The sequence below is a fragment of the Anolis carolinensis genome, unplaced genomic scaffold (assembly GCF_035594765.1).
Source record: "Anolis carolinensis isolate JA03-04 unplaced genomic scaffold, rAnoCar3.1.pri scaffold_11, whole genome shotgun sequence".
Lineage (NCBI taxonomy): Eukaryota > Metazoa > Chordata > Lepidosauria > Squamata > Dactyloidae > Anolis > Anolis carolinensis.
Window position 1 is genome coordinate 9527006 of NW_026943822.1, and position 24709 is coordinate 9551714.

At 39.9% G+C, this 24709-nt stretch overlaps 1 protein-coding gene across 2 annotated transcripts in view; it reads left to right on the forward strand.

Moving 5' to 3' along the window:
* The window catches only part of mctp2 (multiple C2 and transmembrane domain containing 2), a 118708-nt gene that overhangs the window by 71598 nt on the left and 22401 nt on the right, over nt 1-24709 (forward strand). For both annotated transcript variants that reach the window (XM_008118852.3, XM_062962984.1), the window contains 2 exons: nt 4467-4589; nt 19428-19469. In XM_008118852.3, coding sequence (XP_008117059.2) covers nt 4467-4589; nt 19428-19469 — 165 coding nt within the window. The remainder of the gene's footprint in view (nt 1-4466; nt 4590-19427; nt 19470-24709) is intronic.

The following is a 24709-nucleotide window of genomic DNA, read 5'->3' on the forward strand; positions in this document are numbered from 1 at the left end:
GGAGTTGCATTCCCTGTGTAGGATAATGTGTTTTTATTGTGTATTGGCTTTATTCTTTGGTGGAGCCCTGTCATTAGGTTTTAAATTCTTGGTTATGACTATTATTTTATGCATTCCTGTTTGTGTGTATAATATTTTAATTGCTGTATGTTTTAACTTGTTGTATGTTTACTGTTGTGTTGGAAACTGCTCTGAGTCCCTTGAGGAGATAGGGCGGTATATAAATAAAGTTATTATTATTATTATTATTATTATTATTATTAATAATAATATTTATTATTATTATTATTTGAAACACAACAAGATGAGTCCACAGCAGATACTCTGCTGGCTGTTGTATTGGATCACATGTCGGACACTTCCCAAGTGTCTAGGACTGTGTGATGTATCGGCGAATATTGCGTGCAGATCCCAGTAAGGTGGCCTTCTGCAGCTGGCAGGTGGTAATTTTGTCAGCGCCAATTGTGTTTAAGTGCGGGCCAAGATCGGCACTGCACATAGTGTGCCGATCACCACTGGGACCACCTTGACTGGCTTGTGACAGAGTCTTTGCAGTTTGATCTTTAAATCCTCATATCGTGTCTGCTTTTCCAGTTGTTTCTCTTCAATCCTGCCGTCACCTGGGATTGCAACATCGACAATCTATACTTTGTTTTTTAACACAATTGTGAGATCAGGAGTCTTGTGGTCCAAAACTCTGTCTGTCTGAATTCAGAAGTCGCAGAATAGTTTGACATGTTCATTCTCTGTAACTTTTTCTGGCTTGTAATCCCACAAGTTCTTTGTCACAGGCAGATGGTATTTGTGGCACAAGTTCCAATAAATCATCTGAGCAACAGTATTATGCCTTTGCTTGTAGTCTGTCTGTGCGATCTTCTTGCAGCAGCTGAGGATGTGATCTATTGTTTCATCTGCTTCCTTGCAGATCTGTCATCGACTTTTCGATTTTGGCTTTGATGGCATTGGTTCTAATGGCTTGTTCTTGGGCTGTCAGAATCAGGCCCTCCTCCTCCTCCTTATTATTATTATTATTATTATTATTATTATTATTATTATTATTATTATTATCATTATTATTATTATCATCATCATTATTATTAGCTATTTATACCCAAAGGTTAAATATTAATGCAGTTAGACACCACATGAATTGCCAGGACTCCATGTTACGGAAGACTAGGATTTGTAGTTTGGTGAAGCATCAGCATTCTTGGGCAGATAAGGCTCAGGACCTTGTAAAACTATGACTCTCAGGACTCCATAGCATTGAGCCATAGCAGTTCAAGTGGTGCCAAATTGCATTAATTTGGCAATGAATCTAAGGAACAGGGCAGCCAGGAAATGAAACTTTTCTATCTTCGGAATTCAGAGAGAACTCAAAGCTGAAGCTCGGGACTTATTGTTCTCCAACGTTTTGGCTGTAGCTTCAAAGGCAGCTTTCCCAAAAAACTGGAGCAGAGGAGGCCATGCGGTGGGTCTTTTAAAAAAAAGCAGAAGAATCCTTGTTGTTTGTCCCGTGGGGTGGGTATGTTGGAGGTTCTTCATTTTTGGCAGACGGCATTCTGTTTTTTGTTGGGCTGTTCAGCCTAAAAAGCTGTCACTATCTCTTTCATGGAGACTTTGAACAGATGCCTAAAACAGTTGCTTAAAAGAGAGAAGGATGTGGATTTTTTTAAAATAAAAAAGGCCAGCTTGTCTCTTTAAATAGGGAAATCTAGACACATCATCGTCCAAGGATGCTGTGCTCATCTTCACGTATCGACAATTCCCCTCTTCCTCTAGTAACTCACATGGCGGCTGCATCGCGCTCAGTGTTTCATCTGTATATAAAAATTAAAAATTCAAATAAAAATCTGGCCCACATGAAGGAGAGGCCCCTGTTGGGCATATGGTTCATTATGCGCATTTGTTTAATTACTAAAACGCTTGTGACGGGTGAGCTTTCTCTCCCTCCTGCCCTTGCTTTCAACATGTAAAGCCGAGTCTCTCCTCCAGCATTGGATATTTGGAATAAAGATGAAGGGTTCCAGTCTCCTTGCCTTTAAAATGGTAATGGCGGCAATTTCTTGGATATTCAAATCGGAGGCATGCCTATCATTCAAATCCATATAGAAAGCACATGTGGCCATGCAAAAGTGTACAAACAAGCACACACCATTGGCATCGATATCTATGACTTGCTAACTGTCTGAAGGCAAAACTGTGTATTAAATCCTGCGTGGGATCTTATCAGTATCTTACACATGTTGAATTGCTCTACAAGAATTGTTTGGTTGGGAGTGAAATACACTCGTTGTGCATGGATGTGGCGTGAACCACAAACAGATGTGCATTGCACATAGATGCGTATGAGCCACACTGCCAATTTTTATTAATTTATTTACAACATTTATATCCCGCCCTTCTCACCCCGAAGGGGACTCAGAGCGGCTTACAAATAATATGTATATACAATAAATTATATTATAATCGTAGCATAATATTAGCATTACATATTACTATATTGTACTATACCACTATACTGTAATATTATTAGTAATATTACATGTAAGATATAATTTATAATTAATATTATTGTATTATTAATATTAAATTGTATTACATTACAACATTATTATCAATATTATATGTACAGTAGAGTCTCACTTATCCAACGTAAACGGGCCGGCAGAATGTTGGATAAGTGAATATGTTGGATAATAAGGAGAGATTAAGAAAAAGCCTATTAAACATCAAATTAGGTTATGATTTTACAAATTAAGCACCAAAACATCATGTTATACAACAAATTTTAAAGAAAAAGTAGTTCAATACACAGTAATTCTATGTAGTAATTACTGCATTTACGAATTTAGCACCAAAATATCACGATGTATTGAAAACATTGACTACAAAAATGTGTTGGATAATCCAGAACGTTGGATAAGCGAGTGTTGGATAAGTGAGATTCTACTGTATATACAACATATTATATTATGTAATGAATGTGAGTGCCCATTTGGTTAGGCCGTCAGCTTCACATTTGGTGCCTCTGTACAACTTTACCATTGAACACAAAAGCTATTCAGTCCAAATAGTGTTTGGAGGAGATTTAGAGTATACTAGCCTATATATCCAATGTTGTCTGGGTTAGACATTTTTGTAATGCTATTTATTAGAAATATTCATTATTCAGGGTTGTTGTGTGTTTTTCGGGCTGTATGGCCATGTTCCAGAAGTATTCTCTCCTGACGTTTCGCCCACATCAATGGCAGGCATCCTCAGAGGTTGTGAGGTCCATGGAGAAACTAAACTGTGGAAGATCCTAGGTGTGCGGGGGGGGGGGGGGGGAGAGAACTCTTGTCTGTTGGAGACCAGTGTGAATGTTGTAATTAATCACCTTTGTTAGCATTAAATGGCCTTCCCAGACTCACATCCTGGCCTGGGGGAATCCTTTGTTCAGAGTCGTTAGCTGCCCCTGATTGATTCATGCTTGGAATTCTTCTTTTTTCAGAGTGCTGCTCCTTATTTACTGTTCTGATTTTTGAGGTTTTTTTAAATATTGGTAGCCAGATTTTGTTCATTTTCATGGTTTCCTCCTTTCTGTTGAAGTTCATTGTTCGCTTTTCGGTTTTAAGTAATGCACCCTTCTAATAGGACCTTTTATAAAATCATACAGCTGAGAGTCCCCCGTAACATAGCAAATTAAACTGCTGAGCTGCTGAACTTGCTGATCAAAAGGTTGGTGGTTTGAATCTGGGGAGCGGGGTGAGCTCCTGCTGTTAGCCCCAGCTCCTTCCAACCCAGCAGTTTGAAAACATGCAAATGTGAGTAGATCAATAGGTACCGCTCTGGCAGGAAGGTAACGGCACTCCATGCAGTCATGCAGTAGCCACATGACCTTGGAGGTGTCTATGGACAACGCCGGCTCTTCGGCTTAGAAATGGAGATGAGCAGATGATGGTCTTCTGGGCTGTGTCCGAGTAATATTCACTCTCCCTGATGTCTTTAAGTTTAGAGATTGGGGCCTCCAGTTGCTGGATCTTCTCTTCCAACATAGCAAGCCATTTGCATTTGCTGCAGATGTAGCTTGCCAGGGGTTTGACAGAACAAATACGCACCCAACCTTTAAACAAACAAGAAGCAAACACTCAGCTCCCTTGCAAGCAGCAAAAGTTAAGGTTTTCCACCTCCTGCTTCCTCTTCAAGGATGAAGAGATGCTAACTGACCTTATGGAGGATTCAGATGAAAATAAGAGAGAGAGAGTTAAAACCAGTTGCCTTTCATCAAAGCAAAAAGCAAGGTGGGAATCAAAGGTTAGCTGATATTCAAGAATGCATATTTATTGGAAGAAAGACTCCAAAGCTTTATCTCCTCCATCTCCCTTGCCTTGTAATTGTTGTCTTTGTGTTTTGTTTTTCTCTAGGAAGTACAAATGAGCTAACCATCTCCCACAATGCTCTCTGCCTTGCTTTGTTTCTCCTAGGCTTTTTTGGTCACGGTGTGGCATTTTGAGCTGTACATGGTTCCCTTGGCTTTGTTGTTGCTGTTTGCGTACAATTTCTCCTTGATCACGCCAGAGAAAGCCACCAGCATCCAAGACCCTCAGGTATGTGACTCCAGGCTTGATTGTAATTTATCCTTGAGCGAAAGAGGAAAGCAAGAACTTTCAGCACCTTACATTTGTTATTATGCCAGCTAGCACAGTCGGATTTACAGTTGACAGTTTCTACTAGTTGCTTTCTTCTACATGCAACTGGTTCTCCTCTTTGCTAATGATGGATCTGATGGGGGAAATGTGGGGTTGGCATCGCCATAGGAACTACAGATCCCAAAACTTGTAGGAGAACTTGGTGGAAAAGATCTTGGAGTCTTAGTGGAGAACAGGTAGGACATGAGCCAACAGTGTGATGCAGCAGCTAAAAAAACCAATGGAATTTTGGGCTGCGTCCAGATTTAGGGAAGTTGTGGTGCCTCTCGATTCTGCTTCCACCTGGAATCACACTGTGTCCTATTCTGGGCACCACAGTTCAAAAGAGATATTGATTGTAAAAATATCAAAGGTCTGGAGACCATGAATTCTTCTGAGGAGCATCTTAAAGAGCTGAATCTATTCATCCTACAAAAGAGAAGGTTCATAGGGGACATTAAAGCCATGTTTAAATATCTTTTTTAAAAAATAATTTTTATTTATTTCATGTGAATATAGTACATTGAAAGTGGGAGAACAAATAATAACTTAAGAGATAGTAGGAAGTAGCGAGGAGAGAGAGAAAAAGCTGGGGGACGGGGAGAGGGGAAAAAGAATATATATATATATATATATATATATATATATATATATATATATAATAAAAACACAGTAGTGCTCTTGTTTGTGGTTTGACTTCCCATCTTAGCTTTGGAGGTTCTTTTTTTCATTATCTTAAAGTTTCTTTAGTTTCCTTCTGTTTAGATCATTTTTTTATATATGGGACAGGTCTATCATAAGGTTTGTTCTTCTTTTTCTCATGAATTTTATGAAGCATGTCCAGTTGGTTTTATTTTTCCCTTCTCTTAACTTTTGTGTTAAGCCGTCCATTTGAATTATATCCCATATTTTACTTAGCCATTCCTCTGTGGTTGGAAGTCTTTTCCCATTCCACACTTTTGCTAATGTAAGTCTGGCCGCTGTACTTATGTGAAAGAAGATGCTATCTTCATTTTTGTTAAATTTTGGGTTTGTAAAGCCTAATAGATACATTTCTGGTTCTAATTTGAATTTACTGCCTATAATTTCTTGTGTTGTTTGGAGTACTGCCTTCCAATAATTTTTTTTCTCACAGGTCCACCATTGGTGGTAAAATGTCCCTATTTTTTCCCACATTTCCAGCATAGGTTGGAGTTCTTTTTGTTGATTTTTGCTAGTTTTTCGGGAGTATAGTACCACCTATATTGCATTTTTTACCAATTTTTTTTAATATCGATGGCCACTGTATATTTTAATTTTTTCTTCCAGATTTTTCCCAGTATTCCAAGTTTAAATTATGACCTATATCTTTGGCCCATTTTATCATAGTTTCCTTAATTTGTTCCTCTTCTGTCGCCCAAATAAGTAATTGTTGGTAAAATATTTTTATTAATTTTTTTATCTTTTTGCATTATAGTCTCCTATATTCCTGAATCTTGATTAAAGCCATGTTTAAATATCTGAAAGGAAGAAGTAACAGGCTTCCTTTCTGCTGCCCTGGAAACCAGGACACAATGAAGCTATGGGCTCAAATTACAGGAAAGAAGATCCCACCTAAACATTAGGAAGGACTTTCTGACCATAAGAGCTGTTCAACATTGGAACTCTCTGCCTCAGAATGTGGTGGGGCCTTCTTTGGAGGCTTTGAAACAGAGGCTGGACGGCCATCTGTTGGGGGCTTGTTTGTGCTTTTCCTGCATGGCAAGACGTTGGACTAGATGGCCCATATGCTCTCTTGCTACTGTTATTCTACGAGGAACATAGAGAATTCAAAGACAATATGGATGAAGTATAAGGTTCCTAAATCTCAAGGTTTCCCCTGAAATCTCAGTGTCTATGCTATTTTTTCCCCAGTATTCTGGGCAATGGAGTGGAATCTCAGGGCAAGTGCACTCTCTTGAAAGTGTATATGCCCCATATTTGTGCCTGGGGCGCTGTAGAGTTTTTTTTCTTCATGTCAGTAGCAATTTGAGAAACTGCAAGTCACTTCTGGTGTGAGAGAATTGGCCGTCTGCAAGGATGTTTTGATGTTTTTACCATCCTTGTGGGAGGCTTCTCACATGTCCCCACATGGAGCTGGAGCTGATAAAGGGAGCTCATCTGCGCTCTCCCTGAGTTGGATCTGAACTAGCAACCTTCAGGTCAGCAACCCAGACTTCAAGTCATCAGTCCTACTGGCACAAGGGCTTAACCCACTGCACCACCATAGAGTTAATGAGATTTGAGCCCCTTTGAACTGCCATGAATCAATGCTAGGGGACCTTGGGAGTTGTGGTTTGGTGAAGTACCAGAATTGCATACCAAAGAAGGCTAACGACCTTGTAAAAATAAAATAACAGCGTGGATCGGCTATCTGGATGGGAACTGCCCAATAAATTGACAGACAAGTCCAATATTTCATAGATGAAAACTGGGACTCATTAGGTCACACACCATTAGCATGGGGTCAAGATGGTTGAAGGTATCAATGACCACATATAAAAACATCTGTATCTATATCTATCATCTATCTATCATATACCGTATATACTCGAGTATAAGCCGACCTGAATATAAGCCGAGGCACCTAATTTTACTACAAAAAACCCTAGGAAAACATAAGCAGAGGGTGGTAAATTTCAGAAATAAAAATAGATACCAATAAAATTACATTAATTGAAGCATCAGTAGGTTAAATGTTTTTGAATATTTACATAAAGCTCAAATTTAAGATAAGACTGTCCAACTCTGATCAAATCATTATTCTCATCTTCTTCAATGTAAATGTGCTTATGTATCCTTTTAATAATAATAGAGTAAAATAATACATGTAATAATAATAATAAATACAGGAAAATAATACATGTAATAATAAATAGAGTAAAATAATAAATGCCATAATAATACTAAGATCAGAGTGAAATAATAAATGTATTATTATTAATAATAAAATAGAGTAAAATAAATGTAATAGTAGCAACCATAATATTGAAAAATAATAAATGTAATAATACCAATAATAACAGAGAAAAATAATAAATATATCATATATTCTCAAGTATAAGCTGACCCAAATATAAGCCAACCAGGACCCTCACCGAGTATAAGCCAAGGGGGGCTTTTTCAGTCTTAAAAAAGGGGCTGAAAAACTAGGCTTATACTCGAGTATATACAGTATGTCTATCATATCTAAATGTCTACCTCTGTCATCTATCCATCTCTATGTCTATCTTCTTCATCATCTATATCTATCTAATCATTAATCTATCTTCTGGTTCTTCTTTTTGCTTCTTTTTCCTCCTTTTCATCACCTTATCCTCCTACTCCGAGAAGCCAGTTTCAGATTGGGACAAAATGGATTTTCCATTAACTAACACCCCCTCTTTCTTTTTCTCTCATGACAAATGGTAAGGTGTCAAGTAATCAGAGCAATGTCCCAAATGCTAAAGAGAGAACCTTTTGAACATTTCACATGTCCTTTATTACATCTTGCAAATGGGAAGTTTTGCCACTTGATGAAATTTGGGACACTTGGGGCATTCACTGCAGAAGAGGTCATTTCCCCTTCTTTAAAAAAAAACGATTATGAAGCTGAGCAAATCTGATGAAGGATGAAAAGGCAGAGTCAACAACCATCCTACTCCATCACTTGTTCTCAAGTGAGACATCAATGTCCTGCTAAAATCTAAACCATGTTCTGCGCCATTGCTAACCAGTTGATGGATGTTCTGATGTTCTGTACATGTCACTGAGAGCATTTTTCTTTCATTCTGAATGTACTCCAACCTTATTATATTGTCTATCCCAAGTGAGGACCACTAATATTGATAGGTTTGAAAAGGAGATTCAACAAAACTTATGTAGAAGACTGCCAATAGCTAATAGTTATGGCGGCCATTTATGCCTTGTCTAATGTTGAGCGGTTGAGCATCCCTTATCTGGAATTCCTAATTCTGAGAGGGATGCCTTTGCTTTCTGGTGGTTCAATATACAATGCACTTTGTGTTATGTACAAAAGGTATTACAAAAAAGGTGTATACATTTGTCTTCAGGCGATGCATACAAGGTGTTTGTGAAACATAAATAAACTTGGTGTTTAGACATGGGTCCCATCTCCAAGATGTCCTGTTCTGGACATATATACAAATATTAATAATACTATTAATATTATTATTAATAACATATTTCCACCATGTCTCCTATATCATCGGATGGGAGCCCCCCCCCCCCCCAAAGGTCTAACTGCCATTCTGGACCAGAATAAAGAAGGCAGGGCCAGGAAGATATCTCTCCACCATGTCTCCTATATCAATTTAACAATATAATAATATATAATACTCATATTATACTATACTAATATTATAATATATTGTATATACATATAATATTGATAATAATATTATGATGTAATACAATGTAATAATAATAATACACTATTATAATTGTATATTTATATTACATGCAATATTACTACTAATAATAGTACAATGTTCCGTCCTCCAGAGGTTTGATTTGCATTGTCCCATAGTTGTAGGAAATAGCACCCTGATAGTTAGTTATTAACAGAAGTTTGCAACCAGCCTGCAAGCCTTTGCTGCTTTCAGCTTGCAAAAGTATCCTTTTGTTCTTGAGACTGCCCCTTTTTCCTGGGGATGAAATCTCCATTTTGAGATTTTCACTGAAGAGAAAAGAACTCAGAGCTCAGACAAGCCATCGTAAGTACTAACCTCTGCCTTTAAAACTGGTGCTGAGTTTGGATAGGGAAAGACCTGCTCTTTCTAAAAATAGTAACTTAACACTGGGGCAGAAAGTATCCCAGGATTTTTCTGCCATTGGAAGAAGCTCTAACCACTTCATCTCTAAGCTAATATTGAGTGTAGATAGGGAAATACCAGCTCTTTCTAATATAGCAACTCAGGGTTAGGGTAAAGAGCATCCCAGGATCTCTTCACCTTTGGAGGAAGTTAACCCAGCAGCTAAAAGGAAAAACAAAAAGGAACATCTGCATGATTTTATAAGTTGACTGTTTGTATCGGTAACCTCAAAAACTTGTGCCAAGCCTGTTAAGAACTTTTAGAAAATAAAACCTTTTGTTTGATGTTCGTTTTGGAGTGGCCGTAGTTGCTGGGACTCCTGAGTTTCAAAGTAAGGTCCCCGCAGTTCACCCGGCAAAGAAAGAAGCACATCTTAATTTCCTACAGGTGTCCGGGTGTGACGGCACATACAATATAATAATATATAATGCTTATGTAGTGCTTATATTGTGCTATACTAATAATATAATTTATTGTATGTATATATAACTTGTAAGCTGCCCTGAGTCCCCTTCATGGTGAGAAGGGCGGGATATAAATGTCGCTAATAAATAAATAAATAAATAAATAAATAATTTATTTATTTTTAACCCGCTTTCAACAACAGCATATATAATTAAAACAATAACAGTAAAATAACATTCAGAAACAAATATGAAATCCAGTACTCTTCTGGGACCCAACATTTTGGATAAGGGCTACTCAAACCATAACTCCATTGATCACTTTCCATAAGTGTGTATATGTGATTATGTTCACTGCCTGCTTAAGAGTTTTCCATAAGCAATGGAAAGGAATGCCTTGGCAACGGGATTTTATTCCAAGGGTTAACATGTTATGTTGGCATCCATCCACATTGCACACTTACAGTGTTCTGATTCCACTTTAACTTCAGTGGTCGTATTATATAAAATCCTGAGTTTGTTGTATGGAGCTCCAGGTTTGAGAATTTGAAATGGCCCTTCTTACATTACCATCGCTAGGATATTTAGGATGGAATTAGTGCTGTTTAAAGCAGAATCAATGTGCTATATTTATACAGTGTGAATGAGACCCTGATTTTCAGGATGGGTGCAGTTATTTTGTGTTTATGGACAGCTGTAGTTATAAGGGGAAGGGCACACATTTGACCCAATTTGATATACGAATGCTCACATTTCAAACAGTGGTGAATCCTAGTCAGTGGAGGAAATGTGGCCAAGCAATGCCTAGAACTGAAATAAAATGGGACCCTAGTATCAGATGGGGTTTGGTTCCAAGACCCACTGGAGATAACAAAATTCATGGATGCTCAGGCCCCATTATAAACAGTGGTGTAATGGAGTGCAGCCCCCAGTGGCACAGCAGATTAAACCGCTGAGCTGCAGAACTTGCTGATTTAAAAGTTGACAGTTTGAATCCGGGGAGTGCAGTGAGCTCCCTGTGTTAGCTCCAGCTTCTGCCAACCTAGCAGTTCGAAAACATGCAAATGTGAGTAGATCAATAGGTACCGCTCCGGCGGGAAGGTAATAACACTCCATGCAGTCATGCTGGCCACATGACCTTGGGGGTGTCTATGGACAATGCCGGCTTTTCGGCTTAGAAATGGAGATGAGCCTTAACCCCCTGAGTCAGACATGACTGGACTTAATGTCAGGGGAAAATCTTTACCTTTACTGGAATACTATCACTTATATAAAATGACAGGATCAGGTTTGCTTTTTAGATTTTGAAAAAAATATATTTCAAGATCAATCAATTAATTGGATGGTTGAATCCATGGATGCAGAACCCATAGATACAGAAGGCCAACTGTATATAGCCTTCTGCCTCTAGCATCTTGATATTGTGAGATTTTGGTGTTTATATTTTTCATCTTCCCTTTGTGCATCTACTCCTTTTTGCTGTGTTTAAAGGTTGTTTTCCATTTTTAAATGGACTATTCAACAACAAACACTCCAGCTAACCCGAAAGGTCTTTTTATATAACCGCTTTGAAATCCAAGTTGCCGCTGCATTTTTCCGCCCCTAACCCCCATTACCTTTTTAGCAAGTGAAGTGATAATGCTGTATAAAATTTTATATCTGATTCTTAAGATTGATTATGTGTGTGCTAATGTATTTTCTGCCCCCTAATGTTTTGGTAATGGCCCTAAAGGGAGAGAACAATCATTGGAACCAGTGCTGAGAGAAGAACAAGCTGAGTGGAGAAATCTCAGCCTTGACATTCCAACTGGTTCATTTGTCAGAGGGAGAACAAAGCTGCTTACTGGAAGTGAAACTTGGGAATTAGAATAACATGCAACAAAGTCCCAGCCCTTCTTTTGCATTTGGAACAGTCGGGCTGCTTTGCTTCAGTGTTAAGAAAAAAATGTTTTCGGATCTTGCAAAAAAAAAGGGGAAAGGAACGCTAGAAAGAAAATCCATAGAAGTTCAAGTCCTTGAAAAATGGATTAAAAAGCTTCTTTATTGTTTTTGTTGGAATTGTAGTTCTGCAACCATCTTATCTTCAATTTGATATAAAGTATCGTATTTACTCGAGTCTAATATGACATCGAATCTAATGTGCACCTCAATTTTCAAAACCTGAAACCCCCAAAAAGTATTTACTATATTGTGTGAATCCAATGCACACCTGTGATCCTAATACTGGAAAGGTGATTTAGTCAGAAAAGGTGAGCATTAGAATTGAGTAAATACGGTAGTTGTTGGCTCCATGAGCAGAAAGGACATTCACAGGTGACCAGTGCCTTTCCTAATAATAATAATAATAATAATAATAATCCCCCCCGCAGGTGCCACCTTGACGTGGTGGGGGGGCTTAACTGCTCCAATGATGACTGAGGGCTGTGCTGGCGGTAGTGTAACTACCGGCAGGTCCAACCAAGCCAGAGAGGCCTCAGCTGAGGAGCAGAACCAAGAGCACCTAACCCATTAGCTGTGATGACTCATGGGCCATGTAGTCCCGTTCCCAGTACTATTGTGGCAGATGAAGAGGAAAACTTGGGTTTCCCACCGTTTCAGCCAGAATTGGAGCCCTTGCACCTGCAAGATGTTTGCCCACCAGAAGTCAGCCAAACAAGCCTTGAGCAGAAATCTCCCCCATTTTCTCGCCGGGATTATTATAATCGAGATAGAGGCGCTCGGGAGGCGACTCGCAGGAGCGCCAGGATAGCTGCCAGACAATTAGCTGATTAAGTCTGTTTCCCTTGGGAAACTTTAAGGAGTCATGCATCTGGACACAGTATGGGTTTTGTTTCTTGTTCCCCAGGGAAAGTGTTCCTTGGCGGGAAAACAAGATCCTATATAGGTGTTTGCCCGCAAAGAAATCCTTGCGGAGTCAATTCGTCACCTTGTGGAGTGAGATTGTGTGTGGACTACGCTACTCCAGTCCCTTGCCTCCAGGACCAAGTTCCAAGCCTTGTTTCACGGACCTTTTCTAGCATCAAGCTTTCCTTGTTCCACGGACCTCGCCACGGACCCTGTTCTTGCTTATGGTCTTTGTAGTCACGTATCAAGCCTTGTTGCCAAGAATCTAGTTTGCTTCCAGCCTTGTTGTCAAGCTTCATTGGACTAAAGGACCCTGTCATTTCCCCACACTTTGCCTGGCAAAGTGTGTGTTTCGGTTATTGGATTATAACTTTGGACTCTAATATCACATATTGGACATTGTTTTCCTGGACTATATTTGACCTTTCCTGAAAGGTCTACTTCTGAACTATATTCTTCACTTGTTTTTATTGACTTTATATATTCCTTTAATAATAATAATAATAATAATAATAATAATAATAATAATTTTATTCTTATATCCCGCCCCATCTCCCCGGAGGGACTCGGGGCGGCTTACATGGGGCCATGCCCAGACACGACAGCACAAATCAGATAAAACATTAAACCGAGCAGTAAAACTTCAACATGATTAAAAACAGTCATAAAAGTCAATATACACAATAATATTAAAATCCCGATTTGGGTCAAAAGATCCAGGCCAAGGTGCAAAGCAATATCAAGTTATCAGGGAGGGATAATTATACAGCAGGTGTAATACTTAAAGTGCTGAATGAATCCTAAAAACAATCCAGAGGGTCTACTGCTTAATAGGTAAATAACATGATCCCACAAGGATCAGTCAACGAAGGCCTTCTGGAATAGCCAAGTTTTCAGGCTCTTCCTGAAAGAGAGTAGGGTAGGGGCCTGCCTAATCTCCCTGGGGAGCGAGTTCCACAGCCAGGGGGCCACGGTGGAGAAGGCCCTCTCCCTCGTCCCCACCAACCGCAACTGCGAAGTTGGTGGAAGCGAGAGGAGGGCCTCCCCCGACGAGCGAAGAGGTCGTGCGGGTTCATAGGGGGAAATGCGGTCTCGAAGGTAGGTGGGTCCCAAACCGTTTAGGGCTTTGTAGGTGATAACCTGCACCTTGAATTGGGCTCGGAAAATAAATGGCAGCCAATGGAGCTCTTTAAACAGCGGCGTTGAGCGCGCCCTGTAATCTGCCCCAGTTAGAAACCTGGCTGCCGATCGTTGTACTAGTTGTAGTTTCCGAGCCGTCTTCAAAGGCAGCCCCACGTAGAGCGCATTGCAGTAATCCAGTCTAGAGGTAACTAAGGCATGGACCACCATGGTCAGATCTAATAAAGATATTAGATAGATTCTGGTCTCTGTGCATGGTTATTGGTGCTCTGCAGCCTGGGTCCTGACATTAGCATTATGGAGAATCAAACTCAAACGAAGTCTATACTGGCTCGGTCGTCGCCCAGGATAAAAAGGACCGCGGTGGATGCTGCTGATTCTGGACATCCATCGACAAGTGGGCTACGGAATCATCAAAACCCAAATGAACAGTCACAGAAGCGGCAGAAATATACAATGCCAGAAAACCGCACAATTATGAAATGCTACTACAAATCTGAACCTCAAAGGCGTGGCTACCAAAAAAGGATGCATCAACTGTGGAAACAAGAGTACCCTGACTCACAGATAACAGAACCCCGACTGGCTGACCAACGAAGATTCATAATCAGAAACAAAGTGTTCAGTGAAGTTGAACTCGAAGAAATCCAGAAAATTTGCAAAGTAAATTACCATCAGACCACAGCACACACAGCAGCAGAGACTCCAGCAACAATTGGAATGGTGGAACAGATTGAACCAGAAGAAAGTGTGGAGCTTTTGCAAGAATTTGAAAAACCAGCACTTGAAACATCTGCTGAACCACCAGGAACCTTGACAGCAAGACAACAAGAGCTCAAGGATAAGGACATGGCTCATGCTGCAGCAAATGCAATAAGACAGCGGCTCCCAACTCTAAAAACAGTGCCCAAGAGACACCTGGCACCTCTCATGAAAGATGTGAATACAGTACTCTCCACTGTCCAAATAACATCAATTGAACAAACAAACCAGTATGCCTACAGTGCAGCAGTGATAGTAACAGAAGAGCTTGGGCTCCTACAACCAAGGCAGCCCCAAAGAAAATCGACTGGAAAACCAAAGTGGAAGGTCAGGCTAGAGTTGAAAATCAAAAAGCTTAGATCAGATGCAAGTAACCTAAAAAATATGAAAGAGAAGAAACTGAAGAATGACAAAATCAAGCAATACCTGATCCGAAAGTACTGGCTGAACACCAGAAAAATTGAAGAAGCTTTGGAAATCGTGAAAGAACAAATTACAGCAACAGCCAGAAAAATTGAAAGGTATGAAGCCAGAATCATCCAGTACAGACAAAATCAACTGTTTCAATCAGACCAAAGACGGTTCTATCAGAGTCTGAACCAAACAACAGACACAGTAACCATAAAGCCAGAGAAAACTGCAACAACGAAGTTCTGGAAAGAGCTTTGGGAAAATAATAAAAACTACAACAAAAACGCTGGGTGGATAAAGGAGTTCGAAGGAAAATTCTCACAAAACAAAATGGAGCAGATGGAAATAACAACTGAAACGATCAGCAGACGAGTGCAAAAAGTCAAGAACTGGACATCGCCTGGTAGTGATCAACTTCATGGATTTTGGCTCAAACATCTGATTAGTTTACATGGAAAAATGGCCCAACAATTCAATGAGATGCTGCAGAAAGGAAGTATCAGTGAATGACTAACAACTGGAAGAACATACCTGATACAAAAGGATCCAGCAAAAGGAGCAGCACCAGGAAACTACAGGCCAATAACGTGTCTGCCCACTATGTTTAAACTACTGACTGGCATCATAGCTGACAGAATTCAAGACTATCTTGAAGAAAAAAACATCTTGCCAGAGGAACAGAAAGGCAACAAACCGAAAAGCAGGGGCACAAAAGACCAGTTATTAATTGACAAAATGATTCTGGAGAACTGTAAGAGCCGAAAAGCTAATCTTCACATGACGTGGATTGACTACAAAAAGGCCTTTGACTCACTCCCACACAGCTGGATCATCAAGTGCCTGGACGCCATCGGGATTTGTAAAAACGTTGGCACCTTCATTGAAAACATGATGGAGCACTGGAAAACTGAACTGTTTGTTGGAAATGAAAGCTATGGACTTGTCAACATCAGAAGAGGAATTTTCCAGGGAGATTCATTGTCCCCTCTGCTTTTCATTATTGCCATGATCCCTCTGTCAACAATCTTACAAAAAACAAATCTCGGCTACCAAACATCTAAGAATTCTCACAAAATTTCACATTTGATGTACATGGATGACCTGAAGCTATATGGGAAAACGGAAACTGAAATCCAATCTCTGACCAACACTGTCCGACTTTTTAGCACTGATATCAACATGGAGTTTGGTTTGGACAAATGTTCGACAGTGGCATTGAAGAAGGGAAAAATAATTGAAAGTGAGGGCATCAATATGCCCAATGGCCAAACAATAAGGTGTCACCAGCCAGAGGCCTATAAATATCTGGGCATATTACAGCTGGACAACATCAAGCATGAACATGTGAAAACTGTGGTCAGCAAAGAATACACACAAAGGGTCCGAAAAATTCTCAAAAGCAAGCTCAATGGAGGCAACACCATCAAGGCCATAAACACCTGGGCCATACCTGTCATAAGATATACTGCTGGCATCATAAACTGGACACAGATGGAACTGGACAATTTGGACAGAAAAACAAGAAAACTCATGACCATTCATCATTCCCTGCACCCTCGCAGTGATGTTGACCGGCTCTATCTGCCTAGATCAGGAGGCAGAGGACTCTTGCAAGTAAAACAAGTAGTCAAAGAAGAAGAACATGCCCTGGCAGAATACGTAAAGCAAAGTGAAGAACCTGCTTTGATTGAAGTCAAAAATCAGAAACTCCTCAAAGCACAGCAGACAAAAAACCAGTACAAGAAAACCGCACTACAAACTAGAGCTGACAGCTGGCACAACAAAACACTGCATGGAAAGTTCCTTGACAAAATTGAAGGAAAAGCTGACAAGGAGAAGACCTGGCTCTGGCTCATGAATGGGACCCTGAAGAAGGAGACAGAAGGCCTGATCCTTGCAGCCCAGGAGCAAGCCATCAGAACAAAGGCAATTAAGGCCAAGATCGAAAAATCAGCTGATGACCCAAAATGCAGACTGTGCAAGGAAACCGACGAAACCATTGATCATATCCTCAGCTGCTGTAAGAAAATTGCACAGACAGACTACAAACAGAGGCACAACTGTGTGGCCCAAATGATTCATTGGAACTTATGCCTCAAGTATCACCTCCCTGCAGTTAAGAACTGGTGGGATCACAAACCTGCAAAGGTTGTGGAAAATGAACACACAAAGATACTGTGGGACTTCCGAATCCAGACTGACAAAGTTCTGGAACACAACACACCAGACATCACAGTTGTGGAAAAGAACAAGGTTTGGATCATTGATGTTGCCATCCCAGGTGACAGTCGCATTGATGAAAAACAACAGGAAAAACTCAGCCGCTATCAGGACCTCAAAATTGAACTTCAAAGACTCTGGCAGAAACCAGTGCAGGTGGTGATGGGCACACTGGGTGCCGTGCCAAAAGATCTCAGCCGGCATTTGGAAACAATAGACGTTGACAAAATTACGATCTGCCAACTGCAAAAGGCCACCCAACTGGGATCTGTGCGCATCATCCGAAAATACATCACACAGTCCTAGACGCTTGGGAAGTGTTCGACTTGTGATTTTGTGATATGAAATCCAGCATATCTATCTTGTTTGCTGTGTCATACAACATCGTTGTGTCAATAATAATATTAATAATATTCAGGACCTCAAGATTGAACTTCAAAGACTCTGGTAGAAACTAGTGCAGGTGGTCCCGGTGGTGATGGGCACATTGGGTGCCGTGCCAAAAGATCTCAGCCGGCATTTGGAAACAATAGACATTGACAAAATTACGATCTGCCAGCTGTAAAAAGCCACCCTGCTCGGATCTGCGCGCATCATCCGAAAATACATCACACAGTCCTAGACACTTGGGAAGTGTTCGACTTGTGATTTTGTGATACGAAATCCAGCATATCTATCTTGTTTGCTGTGTCATAATAAAATAATAATAATAATAATAACTTTATTTTTATATGCCATCTCCATCTCCCCAACAGGGACTCGGAGTGGCTCACATGGGGCAAAGCCCAACAAATCATATAACATCAAGAATAAACAGTTAAAATAAGCATCACATTTAAAACGAATTAAACAAGTCAAATTTCAATAAAACATAATTTGAGCAAAAATATTAAAACAATCATTCAAGGCATTAATGGTCCAATATGGGCGATAGTCAAACTGAGGAGAAGAGTGTCTATGTCAAAATAGAACATACATGCAATAGACAAGGCAGATAGGGAGATAAATCTGGAATGGAAAATAAACTATGAAATGACAGGGCGATTTTCAATATGAATATGGGTAATATGGATATTTGAGGATATACGGATATTTCCTTCCCACAAAGATGGGGGAAATGGAGCCTAGATGTTGCCTGTAGACATCCAAGGTGATTTGGGGAACTGCTGTACAAATGAACCACTCTCAAATGAGAATTTCTTCTCTTGAAGTGATTCACCTTTTAAATATGGTATCACTACTTCCATATCCATGGGACGGTATCTGCAGTTTCATTTATTCACATTTGACAAAATATGCCTCTAGGTCTGCCAATGTATGAAAGACATTATGATTAATGTCTTTTGTTTCAATAGGGTTTGCTAGGAGTAGTGGGTTAAACCACTGAGCTGCTGAATTTGCTGACTGAAAGGTCGGCGGTTCAATCTGGGGAATAGGATGAGCTCCCGCTGTTAGCCCCAGCTTCTGCCAACCAAGCAGTTTGAAAATATGCAAATGTAGTTAGATCAATAGATAACGGCATTTCATGCAGTCATGCTGGCCACATGACCTTGGAGGTGTCTACGGACAACGCTGGCTCTTCTGCTTTGAAATGGAGATGAGCACCAACCCCCAAAGTCAAACACGACTAGACTTAATGTCAGGGGAAAACATTTACCTTTATCTTTAGGGTTTGCTATCATTTGCAGTTTAGTGTATCTAGGCAAAGTACAGGAACAAAACCTCTCACAGATTAACAGCTAGCACTGTTAAACATATATACATAAAAACACCTATTCTCCAATGCATACCCAAAGAAAGTACCTAGCTGTCTGTTTCTAAGTCACTGAAATGTCACAAACCCAGTGCTTTTTTTGAGTTTAACAGCCTTTTTCTTCTAGCATAGATGGTACAAATGTCGATAGTAGAGTACTTTTGTACCAACCAAAGGGAACACTGGTGGACCTGGAAGTCCATGTAGTTTCCAACTTATTGCAGCCATAAGATACTCCTATGTCGTAGTCCAGCATTCAAACCACTCCATCGTGCCAAGTCTCAAAGCATCTATAAAAATCAATAAAGAAATGTTTAAATAAATAGCACTGCTTCATATTTTTGCTAAGCTTTCTGGAGTGAACTGATATCCTGTTTTCTTGTTTTCCAAGGACTGCATCATTTTAGATGAGGACGAAGATGACGACGACAAGGTAAGAATACCTGACGAGGAATGGAAACTAATAAACTGGAGGTGTTTCTAGATGGAGGGATTTCAGCAGTAAACATCAAAAGGACTTTGCAGCTATTTTGTGTTTTGTACCTCAGTGGATTTTCTGCAGCAAGGAAAATGGCACATATATTTTACTGGCCATGACAAAAGGAATAAGATAGCCAGCAGCACAAAACACTGCGGAACGAAGCAGGGATGCAGTAGACTCAAAGAATCAGGTTCCCCCGACATATCTACAAAGCGTGCTGCGATTTCTTTTTCTGATAATACAAAACATCAGTTCTCTGGTAGTTCTTGCATTGCTATCTGACAGCAGATAACAGGCTGCTTCTGTGTTTGAAGGAAACGCTCGAGATCCTAGGATACGGGCCAAAAATTCCACTCTGTTGCCATTGAACAAGGGCAAATCAGAAGGTTCCACAGAAGTGATGCAAGAAGACTGTGCAAGTTGAGCATGGCTTATCTGACATGCTTAGGGCCAGAAATAATTTGTATTTTTTATATTTTGGAATACTTGCATATTATTGTTATTATTTTATTTATACTCCATGTTTTCTCTCCACAAAAGAGAATCAAAGTGGAATGGTGCATATATATCATGTGATATCTTGGAGATGGCACCCAAGTCGGAACACAACATTATTTTATGTTACATATTATATACCATATGCACATAGCCTAAAAGTGACGTTCTACACAATATTTTACATAATTTTGTGAACGAAAAAAGTTTGTTTAAACTGAAAGAAATGGTGTCACTCTCTCATCCACCCATGTGGATGATTTTGGTCTTCTAGATAAGAGATGGTCAACCTGTTCTTGTGAGCAAATGCTATGGAATGGACATGGGGCTGTTGCATTTGAGTCTTACAGTTGAGCTTCATGTAATGTCTGGATTTGGAATCCTGGGAGTTGTAGATTGGTGAGGCATGAGCACTCATTGACAGAAAAAGAGTAAATGTTATTTATTTATTTATTGACAGCATTTATATTCCGCCCTACTCACCTCAGAGGGGACTCAGGGCGGATCACAATGTGCATATACATAGCAAACATTCAGTGCCATTAGACATATAGGCAGGGACATAGACAAAGACACAGAGGCAATTTAACATTTTCCAGCTTCCGACTTCCTAAGGGTATGCTCGATTCCGGCCACAGAAGGAGCTGCTGCTTCATTATCCACTGTGACATCGAATCCTTGATGGATTACTTCCTCAAGCTTCCACATGCTGGTGGGCGATTTTATAGTGTTGTAAATTAAATTAGCCTCCCTGCATAAGCAGTACCTAAATTTCCTACTTGATAGATGCAACTATCTTTCAGGTTGCTTAAGTCAACAACGAACTGGGCTATTTTAATGGTCAGATGCTCAATCTGACCCGGGCTGGCTTCGAACTCATGAACTCATGACTTCTTGGTCAGTAGTGATTTATTGCAGCTGGCTACTAACCAGCTGCACCACAGTCCGGCCCTTGAACTCATGATTCCATATAATTGACCCATGGTAGGTGAACTGGTGTCAAACTGCATTGATTCTATATACATCCCTCAGATCCCTTAGGTGGATCTGAGGGCTACCACTTTGCCACTGGGAACCATTACCAACTATACAGTCAATTAAAAAATAATAAAACCCAAAGACAAAACTTGCATGGCATGGACAGAAGTTTGTGGTTGATTGGATGGAAATGATGAATGTTAGTGTTGTATGTTGAGGACTTTATTGCATGTTGTATCCATTTTTATGTGAAACACTAGGGCAAACTATTAAAAAAGTTGACTGACCTTCAAATCCTCTTCTTTCAAGAATAGATACTTAGTGGTTGAATGCCGTTGTATTTATGTCTTGATCTTGACATAACTCAGCCATTGTGGGAAATTGCATAGAGCGCTAGAAAGGTCTTTGGCAAGATCCATCAGAGATGTTCTTATGTTGAGATCATACTTTTAAAACACACACACAAACAAACCCACCAATGATAAAATTGCTATAGGAATGTGTAGAATTCATGTTTAGTTTCATAGAATCATAGAATAGTAGAGTTGGAAGAGACCACATGGGCCATCTAGTCCAACCCCCTGCTAAGAAGCAGGAAATCGCATTCAAAGCACCCCCGACAGATGGCCATCCAGCCTCTGCTTAAAAGCCTCCAAGGAAGGAGCCTCCACCACAGGCCCGGGAAGAGAGTTCCACTGTCGAACAGCTCTCACAGTGAGGAAGTTCTTCCTGATGTTCAGGTGGAATCTCCTTTCCTGTAGTTTGAAGCAGTTGTTCCGTGTCCTAGTCTGCAGGGCAGCAGAAAACAAGCTTGTTCCCTCCTCCCTATGACTTCACGTATTTGTACATGGCTATCATGTCTCCTCTCAGCCTTCTCTTCTGCAGGCTAAACATGCCCAGCTCTTTAAGCCGCTCCTCATAGGGCTTGTTCTCCAGACCCTTAATCATTTTAGTCGCCCTCCTCTGGACGCTTTCCAGCTTGTCAACATCTCCCTTCAACTGTGGTGCCCAAAATTGGACACAGTATTCCAGGTGTGGTTTGACCAAGGCAGAATAGAGGGGGAGCATAACTTCCCTGGATCTAGACGCTATTCCCCTATTGATGCAGGCCAGAATCCCATTGGCTTTTTTAGCAGCCGCATCACATAGTTTGGCCTCAAAATCTTTGTCAGGGTGAGAACATGGTGTGTTCCCAGATGCCGATGGACTACAACTCTTGTCATCCTTGACCAGAATGGGAACTGGAATATAACAATATCTGAAGAATCACAGATATTCCAGATGGCCAGATGGCAGTTTGAGGGAAAATGCAGATAAAGTCAGAACTTAATTTCTATGGGTCAGAAACACTGGACAGTATTAATTTTTTGGATCCTGTTACTGAAATGCATAGATGTAAACTTTTTAAAAAACATATTTGCTTTCATTGTGCCACAGTATCTGCAAACTTGGGAAAGCAGTTGGCTGGGATCTTATACAGAAGGTCATGGTTTCTATCAAATATGTGTGTGTTCTATCAAAGTATACAGAGAAAAAGCTTTCTTGGATTCTGCTGCATGTCAAATGTAGCAGACCATGCTTCTGGGGATTGTAACATGCCCGCAGAGACTAACTGTTTACAACTTAGGAACACATAGACACTTAGTTCACAAACAAGACAGCCGATTAACCCCCTTCCATATGAATGATCAATCTATTAAATGGAAGGGCTACATTACTGGCTCTCTTATTCCTCCAAATGCTGACGGAGGAGGTTGGGATGGAAGGGAACCATAGTTTATTCACTTTGTTGCATGCCTCACTGTTTAGGCTGCCATTTGAAACACAACGTTTAGTTTCCTACCCGAATTATAAAACACCCGAAACTCTGTATTTGCTGTGAGGATTGTTTCTCTCTCCATGCCATCAACATGCACACATACAGAGACAACACCTTCAAACGTGTAAAGATAATTTGGGGAATGTTTTGTGCTCCCACCCCAAACACAAGAGGCAAAACACAAGTTTAAACTAGGACCATTTCAGTTACGTTCACCCACTTTCTCATCCACAATTGGAGTGATGGTGGTGGTCCATCCTGACCTCCTTCCTGTCTACAAAAGCTGCAATGCCAATGCCAATACAAGGTTGGCTGGCCTTGTAGACCAGAGATATTTTACCCCCATCCTGTAACCCCATAGCCACCAGTGTTGATAGATCAATTCACATACAATAGCAGCTTCGTGCAATAAAGTCCTTAGACACCCAAAGCTTTAAATTCTGACTCTGTTCAACTTTCTTTTTCTTTTTGGAATAAAAAGTACTGTATATACTCGAGTATAAGCCGACCCAAATATAAGCCGAGGCACCTAATTTTATCACAAAAAACTGGGTTAACTTATTGATTCGTGCATAAGCTGAGGGTGGGAAATGCAACAGCTACGGGTAAATTTCAAAATAAAAATAGATACAGTAAGAGTCTCACTTATCAAAGCTAAACGGGCTGGCAAAACTTGGATGAACGAATATCTTGGATAATAAGGAGGGATTAAGGAAAAGCCTATTAAACATCAAATTAAGTTATGATTTTACAAATTAAGCACCAAAACTTCATGTTATACAACAAATTTGATAGAAAAAGTAGTTCAATACGCAGTAATGTTATGTTGTAATTACTGTATTTACAAATTTAGCACCAAAATATCACAATATATTGAAAACATTGACTATAAAAATGGCTTGGATTATCCAGAGGCTTGGATAAGCGAGGCTTGGATAAGTGAGTACTGTACCAATAAAATTTCATTGATTGAGGCATCAGTAGGTTAAATGTTTTTGAATATTTACCATATTTCAAAGAAAAACAATAAATTAGCTCTATAAGTGGAAATGTAGGGGCAACAAAAACAATATGGTATCAACAATAACCTATTTATTTATTATTGATTTACAGTATTTATATTCCGCCCTTCTCACCCCGAAGGGGACTCAGGGCAGATCACATTATATACATATAGGGCAAACATTCAATGCCCATGTACACATAGAACCGAGACAGAGACAGACGCAGAGGCGATTTAACCTTCTCCTGAGGGGATGTTCGATTCTGGCCACGGGGGGAGCAGCTGCTTCATCATCCACTGTGACGGCACTTCCTCATTCCAATGTCGTAAATTAGTTAAATAATAATAATAATAATAATAAAACTTCATTTGGATACCACCCTATCTCCCCATGGGGACTCAGGCCGGCTTCCAGCATAGTAACAGGCAAAAATTCAATGCTTATATAAACAATGCAGAGCTAGATATAGATCTATAGTTATAGATACTAATTTCACATATGCATTCCCCCCTGAAAAGTTTGCAAATTCCCCTCTGTGTGTGTGTGTATGTGTGTGCATTTCCCCTGCAATATTTGCAAGCCATATATATAGGTAGGTAAGAATATATTCATATCTATCCAGACATCTCTCTTTATATAGATATTTGCAGAGACTTGCAAACATATGAGGGTAAATTCATATATAAAAATAATGTATATGTATGGCTACAGATACACAGGTACATGGATCTATATGAATAAAGGATTTGCAAAGACCTGCAAACATATGAGGGGAAATTCATATATAAAATTAATGTATATAGATAGATACACATATAAAGGTACATAGAGATGGCAAAAACTTGCAAGGGGTTAATGCCTATATATTTGTAGGAGAGTTTAACAAATATTTCAGG